Source organism: Nannobrachium achirus (genome assembly GCF_963921795.1).
Source record: "Nannobrachium achirus genome assembly, chromosome: 7".
NCBI lineage: Eukaryota > Metazoa > Chordata > Actinopteri > Myctophiformes > Myctophidae > Nannobrachium > Nannobrachium achirus.
Window position 1 is genome coordinate 38,221,838 of NC_137816.1, and position 22,936 is coordinate 38,244,773.

General features: G+C 40.7%; 1 protein-coding gene across 1 annotated transcript in view; it reads right to left on the minus strand.

Moving 5' to 3' along the window:
• mybpc3 (myosin binding protein C3) overlaps nucleotides 1-22,936 on the minus strand; it is a gene marked incomplete at its 5' end in the record, with an annotated part of 58,013 nt that overhangs the window by 23,755 nt on the left and 11,322 nt on the right. The window contains 14 exons of the mRNA XM_080730210.1: nucleotides 3,416-3,555; nucleotides 3,665-3,694; nucleotides 3,796-3,902; nucleotides 4,525-4,690; nucleotides 7,468-7,634; nucleotides 9,290-9,395; nucleotides 9,929-10,053; nucleotides 10,448-10,580; nucleotides 11,373-11,536; nucleotides 13,333-13,386; nucleotides 15,789-15,840; nucleotides 16,401-16,518; nucleotides 18,939-19,087; nucleotides 19,895-19,972. Of these exons, the coding sequence (XP_080586336.1) occupies nucleotides 3,416-3,555; nucleotides 3,665-3,694; nucleotides 3,796-3,902; nucleotides 4,525-4,690; nucleotides 7,468-7,634; nucleotides 9,290-9,395; nucleotides 9,929-10,053; nucleotides 10,448-10,580; nucleotides 11,373-11,536; nucleotides 13,333-13,386; nucleotides 15,789-15,840; nucleotides 16,401-16,518; nucleotides 18,939-19,087; nucleotides 19,895-19,972 (1,589 nt within the window). The remainder of the gene's footprint in view (nucleotides 1-3,415; nucleotides 3,556-3,664; nucleotides 3,695-3,795; nucleotides 3,903-4,524; nucleotides 4,691-7,467; nucleotides 7,635-9,289; nucleotides 9,396-9,928; nucleotides 10,054-10,447; nucleotides 10,581-11,372; nucleotides 11,537-13,332; nucleotides 13,387-15,788; nucleotides 15,841-16,400; nucleotides 16,519-18,938; nucleotides 19,088-19,894; nucleotides 19,973-22,936) is intronic.

A 22,936-nucleotide genomic window follows, 5' to 3' on the forward strand; every position in this document is an offset into this window, starting at 1 on the left:
TCAAGCATTGGGAAGTTTGGGGTATTTTATGCTTAACTTCAAAAGGGGACTGAAGACAGACAGGAGACAATAAGGGACATACTGTACTGTATGTTAGACAGAGGGTAGTAGCATTCACACTTGAGTCCTTTGTCCATAAACTAGTGTAGTGATGCGTACACTAGCATTAGTGTTTCTGTTGATGTACTCAGTCACCTCGCTTGCCAGGCTTTCCTTAACTCGTCCACAGACAAGTTAAGGGTTACCATGGTGAACCCGGTAAACAAATGCTTGCTGCGGGCTCCGGCTGAAAGACGCTGGCACATACATCATGACGCAACGCGCCCAGAAGCAAAATGGAGCGTCTATTCTCCATTGACTCCTATTCTATGCTGTAACATAAAAACGGCTGTATCTCTGAATAAGGTGCAAACCACTGTAAGACTCCCTAATCAGGAGATAAGCAACCGTCAGGTCGCAGTGTGATTTTAGGGCAAAATCTGTTGGGGCAGTGTCCAAAAATGTGTTTAAAAAAATCGGCCAGATGGTGGCGCTATATGGGACAGTTCCATGTTGAAGACATGAGTGTAGACATACTGTGTACCGATTTGTGTGATTTTAGGGCAAAATCTGTAGAAGCAGTGTCCAAAAATGTGTTTAAAAAAATGGGACTGATGGTGGCGCTATATGGGACAGATTCATGTTGACAGCTCTCTTGGTGCTGCCAAGGCGGACGCGTGGGTACCAGCCCCAGCTCTCCCAGTCGCTCCTAGCCCGAGTTACGGCATTTTATGTGCGCTGCAGTGGCGGGGGTCCTCCACTAGGGGTGCGACCACTTTTGCACCCATTCTGGAGCACCAGGAGTCGGCGGTCCCCAGGAATTCCCCGTGAACAGCCCCGTTAGTGCATTTTTGCACTTTTTGGTGGCGGTGGAAGGGGGTCCCTGGCGGTCCCTGGGGGTCCCTGGAGCTCTGGGGGTCCCTGGAGGTTGTGGAGGTTGTGGATTGGCAGGCAAGGAGTGTGTGTGCAAGGTTTGGCATGGATTGGGGCAACGGTGGCGGAGATATGAGTTGGGGAAAAGTGTGACGTGACGGACAGACTGACAGACTGACTGACAGACTGACTGACAGACCGACAGACAGCCGGTGGAGGTTTTGGTAGTAACTGCGACCTGACAGTCGCAATAACGCAGAAAAGCCAGAGAGCCGCCCTTTTTCACGGCTACACTCATCCGTGATGGTCGGCCCCGGTTAGGATTTTAGTTTCGCGACCGTTTGTAAACAAACGGACCTCCTTCCTGTAATCGTCATATTAGACAACATGCACACGCACGTGGCTTCCGGGGCTCTTACAAATAAAGCATAAGTGAATGTGCTAGCCGCTCCAACAACTGACCACGTGTGTATGTCTGTCTGTCCATATGCCCATATCAACAGCTGCAGTACCACTGGGTGACCAACCTTCACAGGTGGCGCTGTTGAGCAGCCTTGAAGTGTATGAAGTGATACTGTGTACTATGGTATAGGTTAAGGCACCGCTCACTCCCACTGGGTGGGACTTTTCATTTACAATTTGACTTTGGTTTCAATTACATGATGGCTGAGAGTAAATACTCAAAATATTTAATTCCCACTGCTTTTCAGTTGTAGCACAGCCATTCAAGGATAAATCCCTGGTACTGTACATATAGGCTACGTTATAAACACTTTATTTCTACGGTTCTCTTTTATGCAGTGCTTGCTTGCACGTTTAATACTTTTAACACTTTACACTGGCAAGGTGGTCATCAAAAAGTACCTTTGCTTTCTTTTAAATAGTGAGCCTGTGTAGGCGTATTCTGTGCATCAATAATTCACTGCATAATCAAAAATGTTACTTTTAGTTACTTCATTTATTACAGCCTGATTATATAGTGATGGTGTTAGAGCCGTTACAACCCAACACTATACATATACTGTCCAGCCCTGAGCTTCCTCTGAGATGTCACTATCTGAAGCAAGATTAATAACATGCTCTTACCTGACTGACATGGATGGATGCACATGTCCAGTCATTCCACATGCAGCTTTTACCTTGCAGTACTGGGTGACATTTTAATGATGGATGAAGATGACATGAGAACACAGTCTAACATTGACGATGTGTACAGTGATAGCCATTATAGAAGTTGCCAATAGTACTTCCAATAATGCTGCTGCTGATTCTATATTCAGAAAGTTGTAACAACCAACCAGCGACACATTTCTCTTCATCAACTATACCTATACATTACAGTATACCTTCCAGGTCTTTTGTTTGATACTTCTGTAATGGCTACACCTATCGTTGCAGGCTGCTGGTGACATGCAACATTCTGTCTCCCCTGATAAAAGATGAAGGATAATGAATGAAGTTAAATGAAGACGGGGACAGATGGTTTCAGAACAATTTGCTGAAAAGCAAAGATTATGTGAAAGACTGTGTGAGAGAAAAGGGGGATATAACTGTGAGATGGAGGCAGAAGACTGAATCAACGCAATGGAATCGGTGCATTTCAGGCATCCAGATGCTACATGAGAGGCAGTGCGGAAGATGTAGATGTATTTGTGACATGCACAAGCAGGCCATGTTTTGCTCAGGTCTACACTCACTTCCCCATCCTTCAGGCTCCAAGAAAAGGCTGTCTGTCCTTTCGCCACTCCCTACATGTGAGCAGAGCAAATCAGTGAAGCAGCAAGAAAGCAGGGCGGTTATGTGTCCTCCCCTCCTCCTTCCCTATTGCAGGGGTTTCCAAAAACGTTCAGCTCGAGACACTTTGGTGTCTAACTAGGACCCAAAGGTACAAAAATACATAGTGAAAATAGCAGATCTGCAAGCTCACAACATTGCAACACGCTGTTATCTGCAGATCTGATATTTTCAAAAGGTTTTTTTAATGAATGGATTTTTTGTTATTATTAAAAAAACTTTATTTTTTAAGGTCAGATTTTGTATTTATTTTATTTGATTTATTTGCGACCCATAAAAATGGGGTCAGGACTATTTTCTTGTGTGTACCTCCTCCATCCTACCTGTTCAGATGGGTGAGAACAAGTCGATGGACCTTCTCACCATTGCTAAAAAAGGCCAATGTTATCAGCAGGGAGGAATGATAGCATTAGCATTAGCATCAGTGAGCACACACAGTCTGTAGCCTAAGTCACTAGTTAATTTCAGCGTTGTAACTATTAAATTAGAATAGTTTTAGTAGACGTGGTTGTGTTCTACTCTGCTTTTTCCCAATGCACAATACAACATTTCAAGACATTTTCTTTTTGTTGTTTGTTTGCTTGTGAAAGAGACTGTGCTTACTCACAATGCCACGTGATTCTAGCCATACAGATGTAATGATGATGATAATGGGCATGTGGTTATGAATGAACTCTTGCCTTGTGCTGTTTTTTTTGTTTTCTTTTACCTTCTCTCCTTTGGTCCAAATCACAGTAGGAGCAGGGTCTCCAGTGATAGGGACATCCAAACGTAGTTTGTTGCCAGCGACCACAAAAATGGTGGAGTCATCGTTCTGTCCCGTGCAGTCCAAGTGGATCTTAGGAGGATCTTTGACCACAAGACAAATTGTTGAAATGAATATAGAATATACGTTTCACCTTCTATAGTCCTTGGACTAGATACAACAATATAAGACTTGGAAGTTTGAGTTGTATACCTTGGCGAGGCACAAAGTCAATCTTCACCTCTTTAAAAAGAAAAGAAAGATACTGATGGTGAGAACTTCATCCAGTCAAAATGGCCATGTGATGATCTGAATGATGTGCAGTATAAAATAATCAGCATTACCCAAGAAACTAAGTTTGGCAGAGAGATTGAAAGCATAGCCCTCTGGTATAAAGGAATAGTCCGCCTCATCCTCTGATTTGACGTCATCAATAGTCAATTTATGCATCCTGAGGATCCAAAATGTTTTGAAAAGGTTATAGTCAGTGTTAAATAAATTAATTAAGTTAAATAAATATGGAATATGGATAAAATCCATAACCAAAATAAGAGACAGAGACCAAAGGACGTATATCTTAGATTGCTGTATTTTAAGAGAGCAGACAAGGAAGACAGACAGTGAGCTACCATAGCGGCAGCTTTCTAAATCTCTCTCTCCTCCAAGATGGAGGAGAACAGTATATAAAGAGTACAGTTTATGACAGTAAGAATCGTGGGACTCATTCATTTGTTCCCAGATCATAACAAGGAAGTAACAGGAAGAAAGTGACACGTAGTGTTGGTAATTTTCCACTACTAGTGACATACAGTATATCATGATTTCGTAGTCAGGGCAACCAAAGTTACTATGACCTGTAATCTATTAGCCTGAACCCAGAGTATCCGACCAAAATGTGGTCTCTATACTGTAAGTTCAGTTCATAATATATATGATATGGTCATATGAGCCTCATACACAAATCATGAATTATGTATCATAATTCTTATCTTATCAGTCAGTTGTGCTAAAGTTGTGAAAACATGAATGGAGATGCAAAAAAACACCCAAAAACACATGCATGTCATACACACCTGCCAATGTGAGTGATATGGGTCCTGGCATCAGGCACCAATTCCACTCCATTCTTGTACCATTTACCTTTCACTTTCTCATCAGAAACCTCACATTTGAACACAGCGTCGTCCTTTGCCTTCACTGTGAGGTCAGCAATGCTCTGGTAGATCTCAAGTTCCTTCTCTGGAAAACAACATCTCAGAGTATGAGATGGTGAAAATGATGGGTTCACATACTATACTGCATGATGAGGGCTTGTGAATATACTGCACAGCAAGATGTATCTGAAGACAAAACAAAATGCACTTTTGTATGGAGATAATGTTGCTATGTCAGAGCAGGAGGGGTTCATTATCTTGACTATGCAACATTTTCTGAATTGTATCTTAGCAACAGATATGAGGGAAGCAGTTAACTATAGCTGAAGATGAAGCCAGAGGATATTAACACTATTACCATATTCACAACGCGGCCATCTTGGATCACATGACTTCCTGGGATAGCAGCCTGCATTACAAACCATTGTGAACAATGGAGCGATGGTCCCAAAATATGAGTTCTATTCAACCAATTTCTTTTTACCAAATTGACAAATGGGCAGATGACAACATCAACATCCCCAAAATGATTAAATAGAAGAGTACATCCACAATATTCATGGTAGTTAGGTTGCAGTATTACTCTGTGCAAATACTTGCTACAGTATCTGTGCAGACTAGTGCTTGCTCTGCCATGATATAGTTAATATTACTGTATCGTGATTTTTGCATATTAATCAGGAACAATCTAACAACAAATAGTTAATATGATAGTGGAGCAAGCCTAGCCTCGTAAACCAGACTCTTCCTGCTTTCATTTGATTCGAACAGAAGATGGGAGGAGTCAAGCTTACTAGGCTAGAGCAAGCCCTGCACAGATAGCAAGTCTTTGTACACAGTAAGGTTGCAACCTAACTACCATACATATTGTGGATGTACCCTTCTATTTAATCCTTTTGGGGATGTTGATGTTGTCATCTGCCCATTTGTCAATTTGGTCAAAAGAAATTGGTTGAATAGAACTCATATTTTGGGACCATTGCTCCATTGTTCACAATGGTTTGTAATGCAAGCTGCTATCCCAGGAAGTCATGTGATCCAAGATGGCCACGGTGTGAATATGGTCTATTGTTTTTTTTAATGCATTGGAAAGAAATAGATATCTAGAAAGTAACGGTAAGCAACCTCCTCTTGCAGTTACAAAACTCCTGTCTGTGGTGTGTAGAGTCAGTATGACCCATGAACCCATTGTGTTCATTTACTGTAATACTGTATTTAGTTTAATTACTATTATTATTATTATTATTGCATGTCCTATGTGTTTGTGGTATGCACGTAAGCAACTAATAATTTCGTCTGCTAGGAAAAATGAACTACAGTATCTAAAATTAACTAACTACCATACCACACTCCTAACAAAGGTTACAGGAGCTTGATGTTAACTGGCACCCATGGAGGACAAATGAGCTGAGAATGGCACTATAATGGAAGTTCGACTGTAGATGAGGTGTTGATCTCCGCTGCTGTATTGACAGCTGGTAATTCTTGGCAGCCGCTGTGTCTGATTAAGAGCCCAGATAAACTTAACTGGACTGAGAGCAGGGATAGGATCAGGTTTAAAATGCTGATCTATACACAACAAGCCCTGGGAAATACACACAAGTCACATACAGTACACACACACACACACACACACACACACACACACAGCACAAAAATATATACTGTATTTGCATGCATGCATGCATGCATGCATATACTGTATATAGCCACATTGAAGTGGCTGTTTCTAAATTAAAATATATTATATCAATTATTATAGCTGCCCATAATTTGCTTGGTCGATTTTGTGACAGCACGTCACACGTCAACTCTATAAGCTGATGATCCTAAGATGACATGGTTACTTGGTAGTCACAATGAAGGTGAAAGTAGATAGTTTCTTAGACATTTATATATTTTTCCTACGTCCAGGTAGGGATGAGTTTGAACCGTTCCCATCCAACATTCCTAAACGATCACCTGTGAAATGGAATTGAAGTGTTTCTAAACATAATGACATGATCCATTTAACAACTGTTGTGGAGTTGAGTGACACATTTATAGCAAAAATAATTAAAAACTCACAGTGTTTCATTTGATCTAATAATAAAAAAAAGAACAAAATACGATTATCTACAAAACAATGTTATTATACAATCTGATCTCCAGGCTGTTGGAAACTCTCCTATCTATCAATAATAAAGAATACCTTTAGATCACAACTTATGCTGAGTTTTACCAATTTGAAAGTATTAGATCTGGAAGTTTGCATTCTCAGGAATGATTGCAAAGAGCTTTTCCCTTACTGTCGATACAGATAAAATAATATAGGCCTATATCTATATATATATTCCAAATGGCTACTCAATGCTATGCTTGTACAATAATGCACTATATCATGTTCAGTATTCCATTATTTGCCAGCTCATAAACATAAGTACAAGCAGATCTAAACCACCAGCTCTACAACACACAATACTTGGGACAGAAGGATAGAGCCCGGGAGGCCACAGGAACAGGGTCATTTGTCCAGACCAGTGCCCTTCAGATAAAATATGGGCCTTGTCTGCTAACTTTAGATGGCATTTGGACTTGTGTGTGTGCAGCAGCCTTGGCAGAATGGTGCGAGTCAATGCACGAGCCAGCATATTCCAAGGTTAGGCAGCAAAGAAGCATGCCAGAAGGGACACGGCCATCATGTGACGATTGATAGGGTATGTGGAATTGTGGATGTGTTTTTACAATAGAATGTTTAGCTTCTTCTTTGTGCACACAATTGTGTTTCATGCCCAGTTCTAAATCTTATCTGACTGTGTACATATGATGTGCTTTTGACAAGGTTGGATAACAATATGTTGTTTCCTTGCCAACACTACTTACCATGCACCATGACTTCGGCCATTGATTCACCCCCACTGGTTATGACCTTGTAGTTTCCACAGTCTTCCTTTGTGACCTCATTAATGATCAATACATGTTTGCAACCATCTTTCTTGAAGCGGTACTTGACGGACTCGTCTCTGGTCAGCTCCACACCATCCTTTTCCCTGCACAGAAGTACATAATGTGAGCACCAGAATTCTAAACTGGCCGATTAGCTACTGATGTCGAATACTCAATTAAAAATGATACGTTTTAAATGACATAAATACATATTTAAACAAAAATTCAAGTAGAAGCAAACTTAAAGATCTCTGTAAAACGGTCACTTTGGATGCAGGGAGGAAATGGTTCAAGGACGCTGTGTGAGTGTGTGATCTTCCCTGTCAGCACTCTTATCATTTATTGCATTAAGTGCTACAAATACACAAGCCAGTTGTCCGTCTACTTGTGTGTATTGCTGCAGAGACGTGACCCACTCAGACTATGCAGAAAAGTAAAGTACAGAGAAAGAAAAGCAGTGATGTAAAGTAACCAAGTACAAGTAGGTATTTGTATTTTACTTGAGTATTTCCAAATTCCAATACTTTTACTTCCACTCCACTACATCTCGGATCAAAATATTGTACTTTTACTCCACTACAATTATTTTAAGTAACTTTAGTTACTTGTTACTTTGCAGATATAAATTATAATATTATAAAACATACGTAAACCAATGTAGCCCTATTTTATACGTTGGCTATTTGAAAATAGCCGATCTACAAGCTCACAACACGTTATGAGCTTGTAGATCTGCTATTTTCAAACATTTTGTACTTTTACTTTTGGTACTTTAAGTACATTTTGATGCCAACATTTTGAATTCCGGACTTTTACTTGTAACAGAGTATTTCCGTAGAGCAGTATTGATACTTAAGTAAAATATATGCATGAGTACTTTTTCCACCACTGAAGAAAAGTAAAGAAAAGTACACGGATGCAATGACAGGGGGCGGTGGTGCAGACATTCAACTAGTCGAGAAAGAGACCTGTGAGGAACAATATGAACCATATACATCTGAGCGAAGCACCATACAGTACTAATGGACAAGCACATAGTGTAGAATAAATGAATGGAGGTATGGAGTATTCCTTTTTCTTTTCTTCTCACGATTTAGTCATTTTGCCAATTCCTAATTCCCCCACGTAGTCCCTGTCACTGCTGACCCCTACTTGTTGTTCTTGGGGAGAGTGTAGACGTCATGTGTCTCGGTCGCCAGCCACTGCTTTTCCTTTTACAGTGAGTTTCACCTGGTGGATATAATGCATGTGGAGGAACACGCTATCCCTCCCAGTTCTCCCTGCTGAACGGGGACTCTGAATGACCTGTCGGAATCAATCACTAGAGCGGCAACAAGGATCTCTCTCCCCTATCGATTTCCCACTGAAAACATGCCTGTGTTCATGCCTGTGTTCTTTAGAGCACCCAGCCAAGCCAGAAGCACCATGGAGGATTCAAACGCTGCAGTCTCCTGTTGGGTATGAACTTCACGGATGTACTGGAGTATTCAATTAATGGCCGGATTTTAACTGTATGTTATTCTACAGTGACTGAGGTTTACTCTTGAGGCAGATGGCTGTCGACCCAGAGCCAAGTTCTACTCTAGGTTTTCCCTTGCCGTCACCACTACATCATCAAGTACTTGGCTCATGGGGGAATTGTTGGGTCTCTGTAGAGTATGGCACGCACAACTTGTGATTTGGCACTATATAAATACAATGGACTATTGATTGACTAATAGCAAGAACTTGTTTTGTATTTGCAAGGTGAATGTCTCACCACTTGACAGTGGCTCCGTCGTCTGACACCTCACATTCTAACTCCACCCGCTCTCCCTTCATGGCCTGCTGATCCTCTAGGTTCTTCACGATCTGCACAGGTGGTTCTAGAGAAAATATACAGTATTAAGAAAGGAATACAATACAAAGAGTAACCTTTTCCTATTTTACACTTGTAAGACATGACAATGTCACACACACGTGCGCGTGCGCGCACGCACACACACACACACACACACACACACACACACACACACACACACACACACACACACACACACACACACGCACGTTTGTAGATCTGCTATTTTCTCTACTTTGGAAGATTAGGCCGATGGCTGTAGGAAATGATGGCCATTGGGAACGCATGCCCCTCAGGCTATGTAATGGGCATAAAAGGGACACATACAGACAGACAGACAGACAGATACAAAGGCTAAGCGACACAAATGAGGAGTTGAAGCCGCAGTTCTCGAGATATGCGGCGAGGGACACACAGACACGTAGACATGCACACATGTATGCAGAGATTGTGTAACTACAGGATTTTTAGAAAAAGAAGAACGTTTTGAAAATGTGGCCACAATGATCTGCCCAAAATAGGGACGCCAGGTTCACAGTGATTTGAACACATACGTACCCATGACTAAGAGCTCCGTGACGCTCTTCTCCTCTCCGATCACACAGGCATAGCACGCATCATCCGCCAGGGAGCAGTGGTTAATGGTGAGGTAGCGCATGTTGCCAACACTCTCGAAAACATACCTGGAAAATGAAAATGAACCTTGCATTATGAAGTACAAATGTCATAATTGTCTGAGAGGTTGAAAAAGGTTGTTTTCAGCCATGCTGGATTGGGCAAATTGGTATAAAGAGGAAGATGTATTATGGTTGTTTCGAACTGAGTTTATCTTGTTCTTGTTACTCAGTTAATTCTCACTAGGACACTTACTTGCTAGTAATGTAATGAAATGACATGGAAGTGAGTCCATATCATGTTGCAGGTGGTGGGTAGGTGAGGATGGAGAAGAGTAGGAGAGTACAGCAAAGAGGGGGAGAGAAGTGAAAAGATACCATTAGCATAATGTCCTAAATAGTCTGTATTCATAATGGATGGAGATTAAGTGCAAAGAAGCCGTCCCCTCTCCCCGATCCCAACCTCCCGGTCGGCTGAATCACAACTCCATTCTTCGTCCATTTCACGACAGCATCTGGATCGGCAACCTCGACGGCGAGTTTGACTTTTTGCCCCTTCTGCACTTGGTAAGCAGGATCCATCTTCTTCCCGAAAGCTGTGTCGTGGACAGAATGTACAATAATCAGTATATAATAATAAATAAACAGTTCAAATCAGATTACAGGAATAGGATCCCCCGCCCCGGAGAGAACCCCCACCCAGGGAGAACAGAACCCACAATGGAAGCAGAGCCCATGCAGGTTGGGCTTGGGTGGCGATGGCACACATATACAAACCTGCAGTATGTGACAGTGTCAAATGGAGCAACAGTGGAATGATGTGAACGTAACCACTTGGCACATCACAGTTACATTAACCAACATAGAGGTGCATGTACTCGTGACCAGCTCACATGCTATACAGTAGATCAGGGGTCTTCAACAGGGGGTCAGGGACCCCTGGGGGTCCTCAGAGTTACTACAGGGGGTCCTCCAAATCTTTGTGAGATAAGAACTTGTTTTTTTCCCCCGTTCTTATATTAACCGCTTGAACCCTAGCGTCCATATTCTGAGAACTTTAGCCAAAAATAGCTGATCTACAAGCTCACAACGCCTAGCAACACGAGGCGTTGTGAGTTCAAGTGGTTAAATATCTGAAAACACATGCATCAAAATATAATGTTGATCGTGTTGTCAAACAATGAAACTATATCTATGAAAAGATTGTGGGGGTCCCTGATTCATCTCTCTCTCTCAACAAAGGTCTCCTTGGCCTGAAAACGTTGAAGACCACTGCAGTAGATCGTCATCATCATCATCATCATCATCATCATCATCATCATCATCATCATCATCATCATTAATGTCCGAGCAGGTAAAGCTTGGCCCAAGAGAAATACAGCCCAGACCTGCGCTTTTCTTTGACTCCTGCTTCATCTTCTTCAGTCTCTTGAGCATTCCACGTAGGTCTGTGATGCCGTACTGGAAGGCAATCTTCTCATAATCTGAAGCTGGGGACTTGGACAGAATGGTCCACACATCCACATCCGGTTCATTGCTTATTTCAGCTCTTCTGCAGATAAAGCAGCCCAGAGGCATAAATCAGTCACAATGTACAGTAGCAGAGAACAACATTATACAATTTGTTTTCCTATTTAATTAAACATAAGCTGCCATGACAACAAAATAGTTTTTTTCATTCCACTCAAGGAAGTGCACATGATAAACAAGGACTTTTCTGAACATGTCAACCAGACAGCATAGCAAAAATGTCAGCAGTTTCTTACCGGGTCGAGGATTTAGTAAAACTGCTGCTCATTCAGAAGCAGAAGCAGAAACCAAGCGGCAAAGCATGAAGCATGGTAAAACAAACCAGACGGATTAACACACACAAAACTCTGAACATCACAAAACCACATTTGGGGATGTTTGGCTGCACCAAGACATCAGTCAGCAGCATAGAAACCTGGACATTTTACATGCAATATGTTATGGTTATTAAGGCAATCACAAACTATATAGGCTCATAGGCAGTGGCGTCAGTTCAGAAAAAGCTACGGTATGGCAACATGACTGGTGTCTGCCATACCTTAGCAACAGGCATGATATATTTATTTTAAGAAGTACATATATAATATATAATTATATATACCTATGATATAATTATAATACCTTGTTAAAGTGACCATTTTAGTTACATTTTGCATTTGTAGTTATTTTACTGTAATTTACCAACATAATAACCCGCACAGATAGATAAAAAGACGTTCATGGATTCATATTTAGAACTAGCTTTTATCTTCCCCCCTGGACCCAGGGTATGGCAGCTGCATACCCCTGCCATACCCAATTGACGCCCCTGCTCATAGGTCTAAAATGTGAGACAAGCATTAACCATGTTCATAATATGCTATTGTGGGAATGGATATCTCAGCAGGTATTGTCAGGGTAGGCTGCATACTATTGATGTTAGATCAGATAGGATTGTGACTTTGCATGGCATGCAGTTTAACTATTGTGAATGTGAAATGACAAGTGCCAGAAAACATTTACATCAAGATATGAGAGAAAAAAATATGTTGCATACAACTGCAAACTAGTGCAGTTAGATATCGTTGTGTATCTCTTGTATCTCCATATTTGATAATTTCATAAATGAATGCCCTATGTTATTCTTTGTATTATGTGTCATAAGAACTGTCATGCAAAAAAGAAAAAAAATCATTTGAAAAACTATATAGTATGTATTCATTTTCATTTCACAATTAATTTGGATTATTGTGGTTCTGAGGTTTATCTATGGGTTGTATACATATTTAACAAATGAAAAGTGTTAACAAGAGATTGTGACCAAATAATAAATACATTGGATCTGCTAGAACACAAAATATTTTTTTCCCATTTCCTGAAAAAAATAAATAAAAAAAGGAGTATGTTTCTTAAACCTTGGTCTATTACAGGATTCATATTTAGTTGTGAGTTGTGCTGTTACTTGATGTGACTATAGTGTTCCAAACCCTCTAATTGGGAAAGGGTGTTTTGTGGCTGAATGTGCAGATGCAAATCAAAGAGATTGTCTGCGCTGAAAGCAATAATTGATTCCCCACGGGCAGTGAAGGCAGGGGAAATGTTTTCGCATGCTGTAAACATATGGTTACTCTTGTTTAGTATAACAAAACAATCAATCCAATCTGTCAGTGCAAACCCAAGTTGCTTACTCTCTGAAGAAGAATTAGGAGAGAAAGGAGAGACACATTTTAATGAACAACAACATTTAAAAAAAGTTCAAAATATGTTTATAACAGTGGAAATTATTTTTATTATGTCAACAAAAGCTAGCTGTGTGCTTAGTATTTTCTAGATACTCACCTCTTCTTTAACAAGCCACTGAAGTCCAGTTCCCCTCCGTCATGGTCTACGCTACTGTAGAAACATCAGCCACCAATATCACAATGTCATATCATATAAATAATTTGAACAAATGGACCCATATTGGTTAATTTGGTTCCATTTGTACACTCTCAGAGTTAAATTAACACTGATAATTATTACAGTGTAGATTTGGGTGGGGTCCCCAAGAACACAAATATTTCCATTTGTACACTTTCAGTGGTACAGACATAGGCTGTGGGTTCCAGGACCAGACGTTGAGAAACAGTGACATACAGTACAGGTAAACAGAACTATGAATTATAAGATTTGTTTTTGGGCTTTCATGCCTTTATTGATAGGACAGTTAGACTGGGGAGATAGATGGGGAGTGACACGCAGCAAAGGTCGTCTGGATCAGGATTCAAACCCGCGACACGCTGTCAGGCATCAGAGCCTATGTGTATGCGCATGGACCGCTTGGCTTATGAATTCTTAATTCTGTTTACCAAGATTCATTCAAGTGCACAGATATCAGTTTGGAGAGATAGTTGGTTTCCCTGGTCCAGCCAAAGATGCAGGAGAAACACAGGCTCACAGCAGCAATCCTCCAAAACAATATGCATTCAAGGTTAATGACTGCACCTGGTCCAAATCCCGGTGTGGAATGTCTGCTCCAATTGGATGGAAGATAAAGGCAAGGATATAGGTTTGGTTATGTGTTTATCTCCTACCTTCTGATCTTGCAGGCAATCAGGATTAGACAGTGAGGCAAAGTTACAGTGCACCATGGCTTCACTTCCTCTGTATGGAAGCCCTGTCAGTGGGCTATGCCTATGTGTCTTAGCACATGTCCACATGAGGCACTTTCAATATAATCAAACCAGGCCAAAACACGCTGCTGGGTATAGTAGTTTGTGCAGCCGGCGCTGCTGTTTTGACAGGGATCCAGTTGTATATCAGGGAGAGGTGATAGGTGTCCTTAAACCAGACCAGTACTTTATACTGTATATTACTGTATATTAAAACCTGACCAGATTATACATTCTCAACTGAAATGTCTGGAAAGGCCTGTGTCAAAAGGTAACACAATGGAAGCTAAGCTAGTGAGCTACCATCCAGCATGACTCCATTTTTGGATTGCACTTAAGATTTAAAAAATTTAACTGTGTGTGTTTTTTTTTTATCCTCTCTTGATCTCTACTGTGGATCACGCTCTCAAACCTCAGCAGATGGAGACACCATTATCCAAACTATATGAGTTGTGTTTGACCCAAAAGACAAGAGCAGGACATAGGAGAGATAAGGCTTCAGTCCTTGTCCTGAGTTATCTTTACATTCACAATCATATCTCATAGTTTGAATATGAGCCTCCGCTGTTGCAACAAACGCCCTTACTACCTTGTTGATGGTCCACTTTTCTTCGTAGCAGGTTCACCTCCCCTAATGAGTTTGCATGTCCACAGTTATTCTTGACATGCCCAACGTGGTAGCACTACGATACAGTTAATTACTATTGATGAAGTATTTTTAAACAGCAATTCATTATTTAATATCTTACTTCCTTAATAATTGTGCTTTGTCCTGATCAACAAATAGATAATAAAGTGAGAACACATTTAATACTTTTTTTTACAATTAACATATTATCAAAGTTGTTCCGATATTTATTTGCCCCACCCCTATATACTGTGTGTGTGTGTGTGTGTGTGTGTGTGTGTGTGTGTGTGTGTGTGTGTGTGTGTGTGTGTGTGTGTGTGTGTGTGTGTGTGTGTGTGTGTGTGTGTGTCCTTATATTGTTCTGAATTACAGGAGCTTTGAGGAAGAGAGCATCAGTCGATATTCCTACCGGTATATCATTTTCATAGAAATTACCTGAGTTACTGACATACATAACTGTCATTTAATCTACATAGTTTAAACAATTGTTAGTTACAAGTAGTTAGTTGTAACAAAAATGTACTACTAAATTGTAATTACTTTGACCAATAACATCAATATTATAATATGTCAATATTAAGAAGCGTAAATCTGTGCTTTAAGTCATTTGAAGAGTTCATGTCTCAAACCATTTAACAAAACGTTTGAAGGAACAGTTTATTGCTTTAAAACCAGAAGACTCCACAATCCACATTCCCTAACAGTATTAAGAGGGTTGCTGATTCTTGTTTCTGTCTATTAAATAAATACATCTCCAAAATGAGGTGGTGCAAAAATGAAACTATTGAAATTAGTTTGAACAGGGTAGCTTAGCCCCCATTATGAAAAGGTACAATTTTGATCCACTGTCATGTCTGTGAATAAATGTAGAATATTAAAGGCATGAGTAGTACAATATCAGCATGTTATGTGGACACTAAATGGATACTAAGTTAATAAAAAGTGTGACCAGTTTGGGATTTATTATGTTTTAGTTTTTCACGTGTTAACATGCTGTAGGTTAAAGAAATACTTACGTGCGCCTAAATGCTGCTCTTATGTCAAATCCATCTACATCCTTCTGAACATCTGCAGACATAACAAAGGACAGTTGATGTAAGACATTATGATCAATAGCACCAAACAATCTCAGTTTTGCATGTAAACTAGTCAGAAATACTAGTACTTTTCCCATGGGCGTCACAAGGGAAGTGGGACTGAGTTACTAGGGAAGTGGGACTGAGTTACTAGGGACCTTCATTATTTTATAAAAACTAAGCCATGAGCAAAACTATGACTAAATATAATGACAATTTCGTCAACAAATAAAAACTAAAATGTTTGGGAGGGACTAGTGGAGAAGAGATACAGAAGTAGAACTAAGGCAAGTTATCGTGGGTGCCCGCTTGTAGATCAGTTATTTTCGGTATGCAGCGAAGTGAAAATCAGCCATCTCACAGGCATCATGGCCCGCCAAAAATACATTTCAGTTGACTAAATCAACTGTAGATTTAGTCGACTAAAACTAGACTAAAAGTAAAACATTTCAGGTGACTAAAATGGGACTAAAACTAAACTATTTTACAAGACTATGACTAAAACTAAATCAAATTTTGCTGTCAAAATCAACACTGCATAAGCATACCTACCATGTACAGTCAAGTCAAAGTTGCAGCTGTCAAACTTGTCCCTAGAGGTCACCTCACACCGGAACGCACCAGCAAAATTAGCCTTGGCTGCAATGACTTGCATCTCAAAGGTGTAGGACTGCAAAACACATAGTAATGAATCAATTAAACTTTATTAATATCGTTGCTGTCGGGCATACACCTCTTATCTCCATATTATTCCATAAATTAACGCCCTACTTGATCATACTACAGCCTAAAAAAAGCATCAAAAGTAGCAGATCTACAAGCTCTATTGAGCTTGTATATCTGCTGCTTTTGCGTTTTTGGAATTTGAATCCTGAAAAGTGAATCTTGATTGATCTTGATGAATCTCAACGTACCATCTCCCACAGTAAGACGACAGCAGCAGTGGCAACAGTTAATTTTCAAATGTATTCATTTTAACTATCCTCAGTATTTAAAACAGTATATGGAGTATGGACCCATGTACTGAACACAATCTGAGACATTGTGCACAGACTTACTTTAAGGTTCCATGAAACATATCCAATGCAGTTGGCAAAACATCTTTTATGTTTAAAGCTCCCTCTGACTGGAACAACTTACCTGCTCACATTCGGTCAATAACCTCTTTTAAACTGTTCAAAACTGCCCTGTCCTCTTACCTCGAGATTACCTGTTCATGCTTTGACTAATTCATCAATATAACTATATACCCAAATGATCCATCGTGTGCTCTGTACTTTGTGCACTCTGTACTTTTATATTACTGTCTTAGGTGTTGTCCTCTTTTTTGTTATTTGTTATATGTTTTGTATTGTATTTTGACTTGCTTTGTCTTGTTTTTTTTTTTTTTGTTGTTGTCTCGTTGTCTTGATGATGTTGTCTGATATATGTGAAAGTTCTATGCGTATATGTATAGAATGTATGATGTTTGTAAATCTGTGGGAGCTAGGGGTTATTCCTAATAAAATAATTTCTATATATAAAAAGTAACAATTTTGGGAATATAAGGTTTCCACCCGACAGAGATGATAACATAGCACAAATCATACATCCGAGTGCTGAACATGAAAACAGGAAATAAACAATAAAATAAAATAAAATGTAACATTTAAAGATGAAATAAACACAAGGAAAGTTTGTTTTTTTGTTTAAAAATGTCTGTCCTGGCAAGCCATTCCACAGGCTGGGGCCATAGGGGCAACATGGGTCTTAGAGTGGACCCTTGAAATGACCAAGAGCCAACTACCTGAGGACCTGAAGGATATCGTGCTTATGGTTATCTGTCTTAATAACACATCAGATACTGTATACACTGTAATTGGGTGAGTCACCGCGTGAGTCAATTAATACAATCAATAAATCAAATAATTTCTAAAACTAACTAAACTAGGTAGCTGGTGCAGTGATTTTAAAATGGGTAATGATGTAAATGTGTGCTCTCTTTCTGGTTCCTGTTCAACACACAGGCTGATGAAATTTGCATACACTACTGTAGTTATCTCCGCCAAGCTGAAGGCTGGGTAGTGGCTATACAGACATTGTTGTCTCCCCTGCGTGTGTGTGTGTGTGTGTGTGTGTGTGTGTGTGTGTGTGTGTGTGTGTGTGTGTGTGTGTGTGTGTGTGTGTGTGTGTGTGTGTGTGTGTGTGTGTGTGTGTGTGTGTGTGTGTGTGTGTGTGTGTGTGTGTGTGTGCGTGCGTGCGTGCGTGCGTGCGTGCGTTGTCAATGTCTGGAGATAATAATGACTGGACTTATCAGCAGCATTTTTTCTTTTCTTTTCTTTTTTTGCACACTGACAGTATAAGCTAAGGAAGTCACATAAACCTTTCAACTATACGGCTCTCTTCACGTTTGGGCCTATATAACTCTTACCATAGGTCAGGGGTCTTCAGCGTTATCAGGCCAAGGCCCCCTTAGTTGAGAAAGAGATGAAGCAGGGACCCCCAAAACCTTTTCATAGATTCCATATAGTTTCATTGTTTGACAGCACAATCATCAGTGTATTTTGGATTCTTGTCAATTTGTGTTTTCAGATATTTAACCATGTGAACCGTCAATACTTAATACTTAATTGTGAGCTTGTATATCTGCTATTGTTTGGACACTAGGGTTCAAGTGGTTAATATAAAAAAGGAGAAAAAATAACTTTCTATCACTCTAAGATTTGGAGGACCCCCTGTAGTAACTCTGGGGACCCCCTAGGGGTCCCGGACCGCCTGTTGAAGACCCCTGCCGTAGGTCATCTACTAGGCCACACCCATTTCTGCTTAACAATTCTAATAATAATATAGTATGTTGTTCCCTGTTCTCCTACCTTTAAGGGAAGCACGGTAAATGATTGATTTGTATGGAGAACTAGGCTTGCTAAAATAGGAAGCTCCCAATGTTTTAACCCTGCAGTGACTGAGACTAAGAATTCATGTACAAATGTCAGATTCAAATGGTATCAAAATGACGCTAAGTATAACCATTAGGTCTTCAAATCAACAGCTTAAAAAACGTTCTCCATTGATAATCGTGTTGATGGTTTACTTTATAAAACATAAAATCACCTTATTGATGCGGTCGTATTGCTCCTTGATCTGCAGATGTTTCCCGGTTTTGCTGGCTAGGTCCATCCATTTCCCCTTGAACCACTTGCAAGTGGGTTTCTTCAATAGTGATTCAGCATTCACCTTAGCTACAAATGTAATATTTTCACCTGCACAGAACAATAAATTATATACTGTATGTTACCACAAATGGGTATAGCATTTGAACCTCATATGAAGTATTTGAATGTACTGTATACATTATTTTGTAAGATCTTTTTTTTTTATTATGTTTGAGCGGTGATCCTGGAAGTAGCTATAGGTTCCAACATCTGGCTTCGTCCGGCTCTAAAGCGTGGCCTACATCTGGCCTACATCTGGCCTACATCTGGCCTACATCTGGACTACATCTGGTCTATATCTGAGCACAAAGCGCTCAAAGTTTATTGTAAGCCCAGGGTCACATTGGCCAAGCTTCGCCGGACGCTTAATGAAATTAACCCCTGGGGGCAACACGTGGCCCCTGGTGGGACAATAGTCATGCCAGGCCACTGCACCATTTTGTGCAAAGTTTGATGCAGATTCGAACAACAGTGCGCCTGTGGCCCTGGCCCTTGGGGCCACGTGGTCCCCGGTATGACTATTCTGATGGCAGACCCCTGAACAGTGGTGGGCCTGTGGCCCCCCGGGGTGCCCTAACATTGTTTGGCGCAAATCAGAGCAACTGTGTGCCTCGCAGATCCGGATGTTACATTAGAAGCCACAGTCCACAGTCCACCCACCTTCGAGGATATTTTAATATGGGATATATGCTGTGTGTCATATGCTCATAGCATGTCTGTCCAGCTGGGAATCAAACCAAATTATTTACAAATACATTTTATTTTGTCATACAAGTAGCTTTTAATCAGAGGCAAAAGAGACATTCTTATTTAAGAGATGATTATTAGTTAATGCATTTTGGATCTGCCACTTACCAACAGTGATTTCTGCACTATAGGGTCTCTCAGTGAAGAGACCAGTCAGGTCCTGTCTAGTGTCTGGAGGCTGTCCTTCTGAAAGAAAAACAGAAATGGATGTAACAGAACAAAATTCCAAATCAAAATCCATGTTAGAAAGCGTTTGGGTTGGTCCTCATAGCTATAGGGTATAGCAGTCTGGGCACCTGGCTGTTGATGCAACCTGAGGGTGTCGTGGGTTCGACTCCCGATCCCAACGACCTTTGCTGCGTGTCACTCCCCATGTCATACTACTGTAATCTATCCTCAAAGGCAAAAGCCAAAAAAAAAGTATATCTTAAAAAAAGAAAGCATTTAGTTTATCATGATTTGGGTTATCGTCATTCTGTCAGATGAGTCATTCTGTCAGATGAGCCAGACTACAGTAATCAACCAGGAAATCACAGTGTAGCCGCTAATGTAAGAGCTTGAGAATTGAGAATTACACTTTTCACATCCGAGCTGGAAACACAAACGCTCATCAATGTTAAAAGTGAAAAACCTCAATGGCGTCATCCTGTAGTGTAGGGGGTAATTGCGGTGCCCTGGAGAGGGACCAAGAGAATAAGGTGAATACTACTGCATTGCACAGTGTTTTAGCTAAATTGGATATTAGCACCCTCTACAGGCTCACAAGCTTTCCTGAGTTGGTCAGAGGTGGGTGCTATCACAACAAGTTATTTATCTCTCCCAGGAACTCCATAAAGATATTATTTATTTACCTTCAAGAGAATCAATTATCAAGTTGGGTTTATTTGTCACTCACTCATACAGGTACTGGTATCAAAATCATGTGTGGCATTTTAAAATATTAAAACCTGAAACATGAAATATTGAAATATAATGACAACATGAAAATGCATGCCTTATTATAGATGACCTTTTTTGATCCCCTAAATAGCAAAGATGGTGAAGGTCCTAAGATCACGTTTGGGACAGATAAGCTATAGCTAACTGGCTAGGTCATGCTTATTTTCATTGCTAGGCCTATACTGTACTGGATGTAATATATTCCAATATGCTTTGTGGGTCAATATTAAGAGAAAATCCATATTTACATTTTTAAGCTAATAATATTCAATTATTTGTATTTCAATTTAATAATAGAACCTTTGAGAAACACCAGTGCAGTGAGAGGGACAGACATAGAGGGTGGCAGAGATGGATGCCAGCACAGAGAGAGAGCGAAACATACAAACATGAATCTCCATGTATGGGTACCAGGGGTCTCCATAAATGGGTAACTGGTCCGATATATATCACTGGCCAGATGGCCAAGAATTGGCGCGACCGAGGTCGCATGTCGCCCTGAGGCGTCTTACTAGTGTAGGTAAGCTACATTAGCACAAAACAGTGCCCTCTCTGTTTTGTTCCGCTACATCTGTTCTCGAGAGATTCACTTTAGATAAATATGCTGTGACAACTTTAAAAAGTAAGAAAAACTGGGAAATTGATGTCAGTTGGGGGTTAGTTGGCTCGATTTTCTTGGTAGTGGATGAGTTAATGCACGTGGATAAACGTATTTGGGGACCCCCTGACATCCCGTCTCTTGGCATTCTTCTTTCTTTACTCTTTCCTTGTTGAAATGATATGTGTCATACAACTGCAAATCATCCACTGCCCTAGTCACACACGCTGACAGCGGCTTTGGTCCCGTCCTCTTTATCCTCTACATTCTACCCCTGAGATAGACCCCCCCCCTCCTCCACCATGGCCTCCAGTTTCACATGCTATGGCGATGACACACTACTCTACTTCTCCATCAAGACCATCAATTCAGCAACCCCTTCCACCCCCTCCACCTGCCTCACAGATGTTAAAACATGGATGCAAAATAACTCTCTCAAACGCCATACATCCATCTTCAACCACTTATCCGGAATCGGGTCTCGGGAGTAACAGTTCCGACAGAGATTTACAGTGTTCCCCCTCCTCTGCAATTAGCCAGTAGCTATGCCCCTCCCCTAAAAGCTTTTGTCCAATGCTAGCTTAGCAACCGGCAGCTTGCCAAGGCTGTTGCCAAGGCAAACCTTGGCAAGCAGGAAGTTATTCTAAGCTAGCATTGGACAAAAGCTTTTTGGGAGGGGCATAGCTACTGGCTAATTAGCGATTTTAAGCTTTTGACGGCTACGGCAGATGACAACAGTAACCGGAAATGATCATAGATAAATCTGCCGCCATCGCAGCCGTCTCTCGTCTCTACAATGCCAGAAGCTCCCTTCCCACGTTGTGGCTGCAACGTCTACTGCGTATACGCGTCGCCATGGGAACCAAAGAGTTCAGTAAAAGGGGTGGGACCCTGTTGCCGACGGCTGTTTGCTTAAAGATTTTGACTGCGATTACGTCATAGCAGCCGTAGTCCCGCCTCACGTTGCGGTTGTAGAAACAGGGTGCTTAAATTTCCTAATAGCCACATCCTCCTGGGGGATCCCCTGGCATTCCCAGGCCAGTGTGGAGATGTAATCCCTCCATCTGGTCCTTGATCTGCCAGGGAGTCTACTCCCAGTAGGACGTGCATCGAGGAAGGATTCCCTAAATATTAAATCTGTATTGTCTTTATTGGCCGCAACTCCTCTCCCTCACCTATTCCTCCATGATTTCTCACTCAATGTTGATGGCTCCATCTTCTCACTCCTTTCACCAACATCTACAGCCTCAGAATCATCAACGTCTCTTTCTTTCATCCCCCATGTACAGTAAACCAGAACAAAAACTGTGTTTTTTCCACCATTGGAATATTGCCCATCTAGGGCCTTCTCTGCAGAGGTGACTTCATGGTGAGACGTTCGCAAACTAATCAAATCTTTTGAACGGCTCTTTGAAATGAACGATGGGATTCCTTTTTCTTTCTTTCCTTTTTTTAAGATTAAATTTACTAATTTTTTTACTTAAAGGGATATTTCACTTTCACACAAACTTTTGGTCATTGTATCGTCTAATCAAGCTTTTATGAACACCCTGAACAGTTTTTAATTTGCTTGATTAAATATTTAGATATTTGATGTAAATGTTATCCATGGT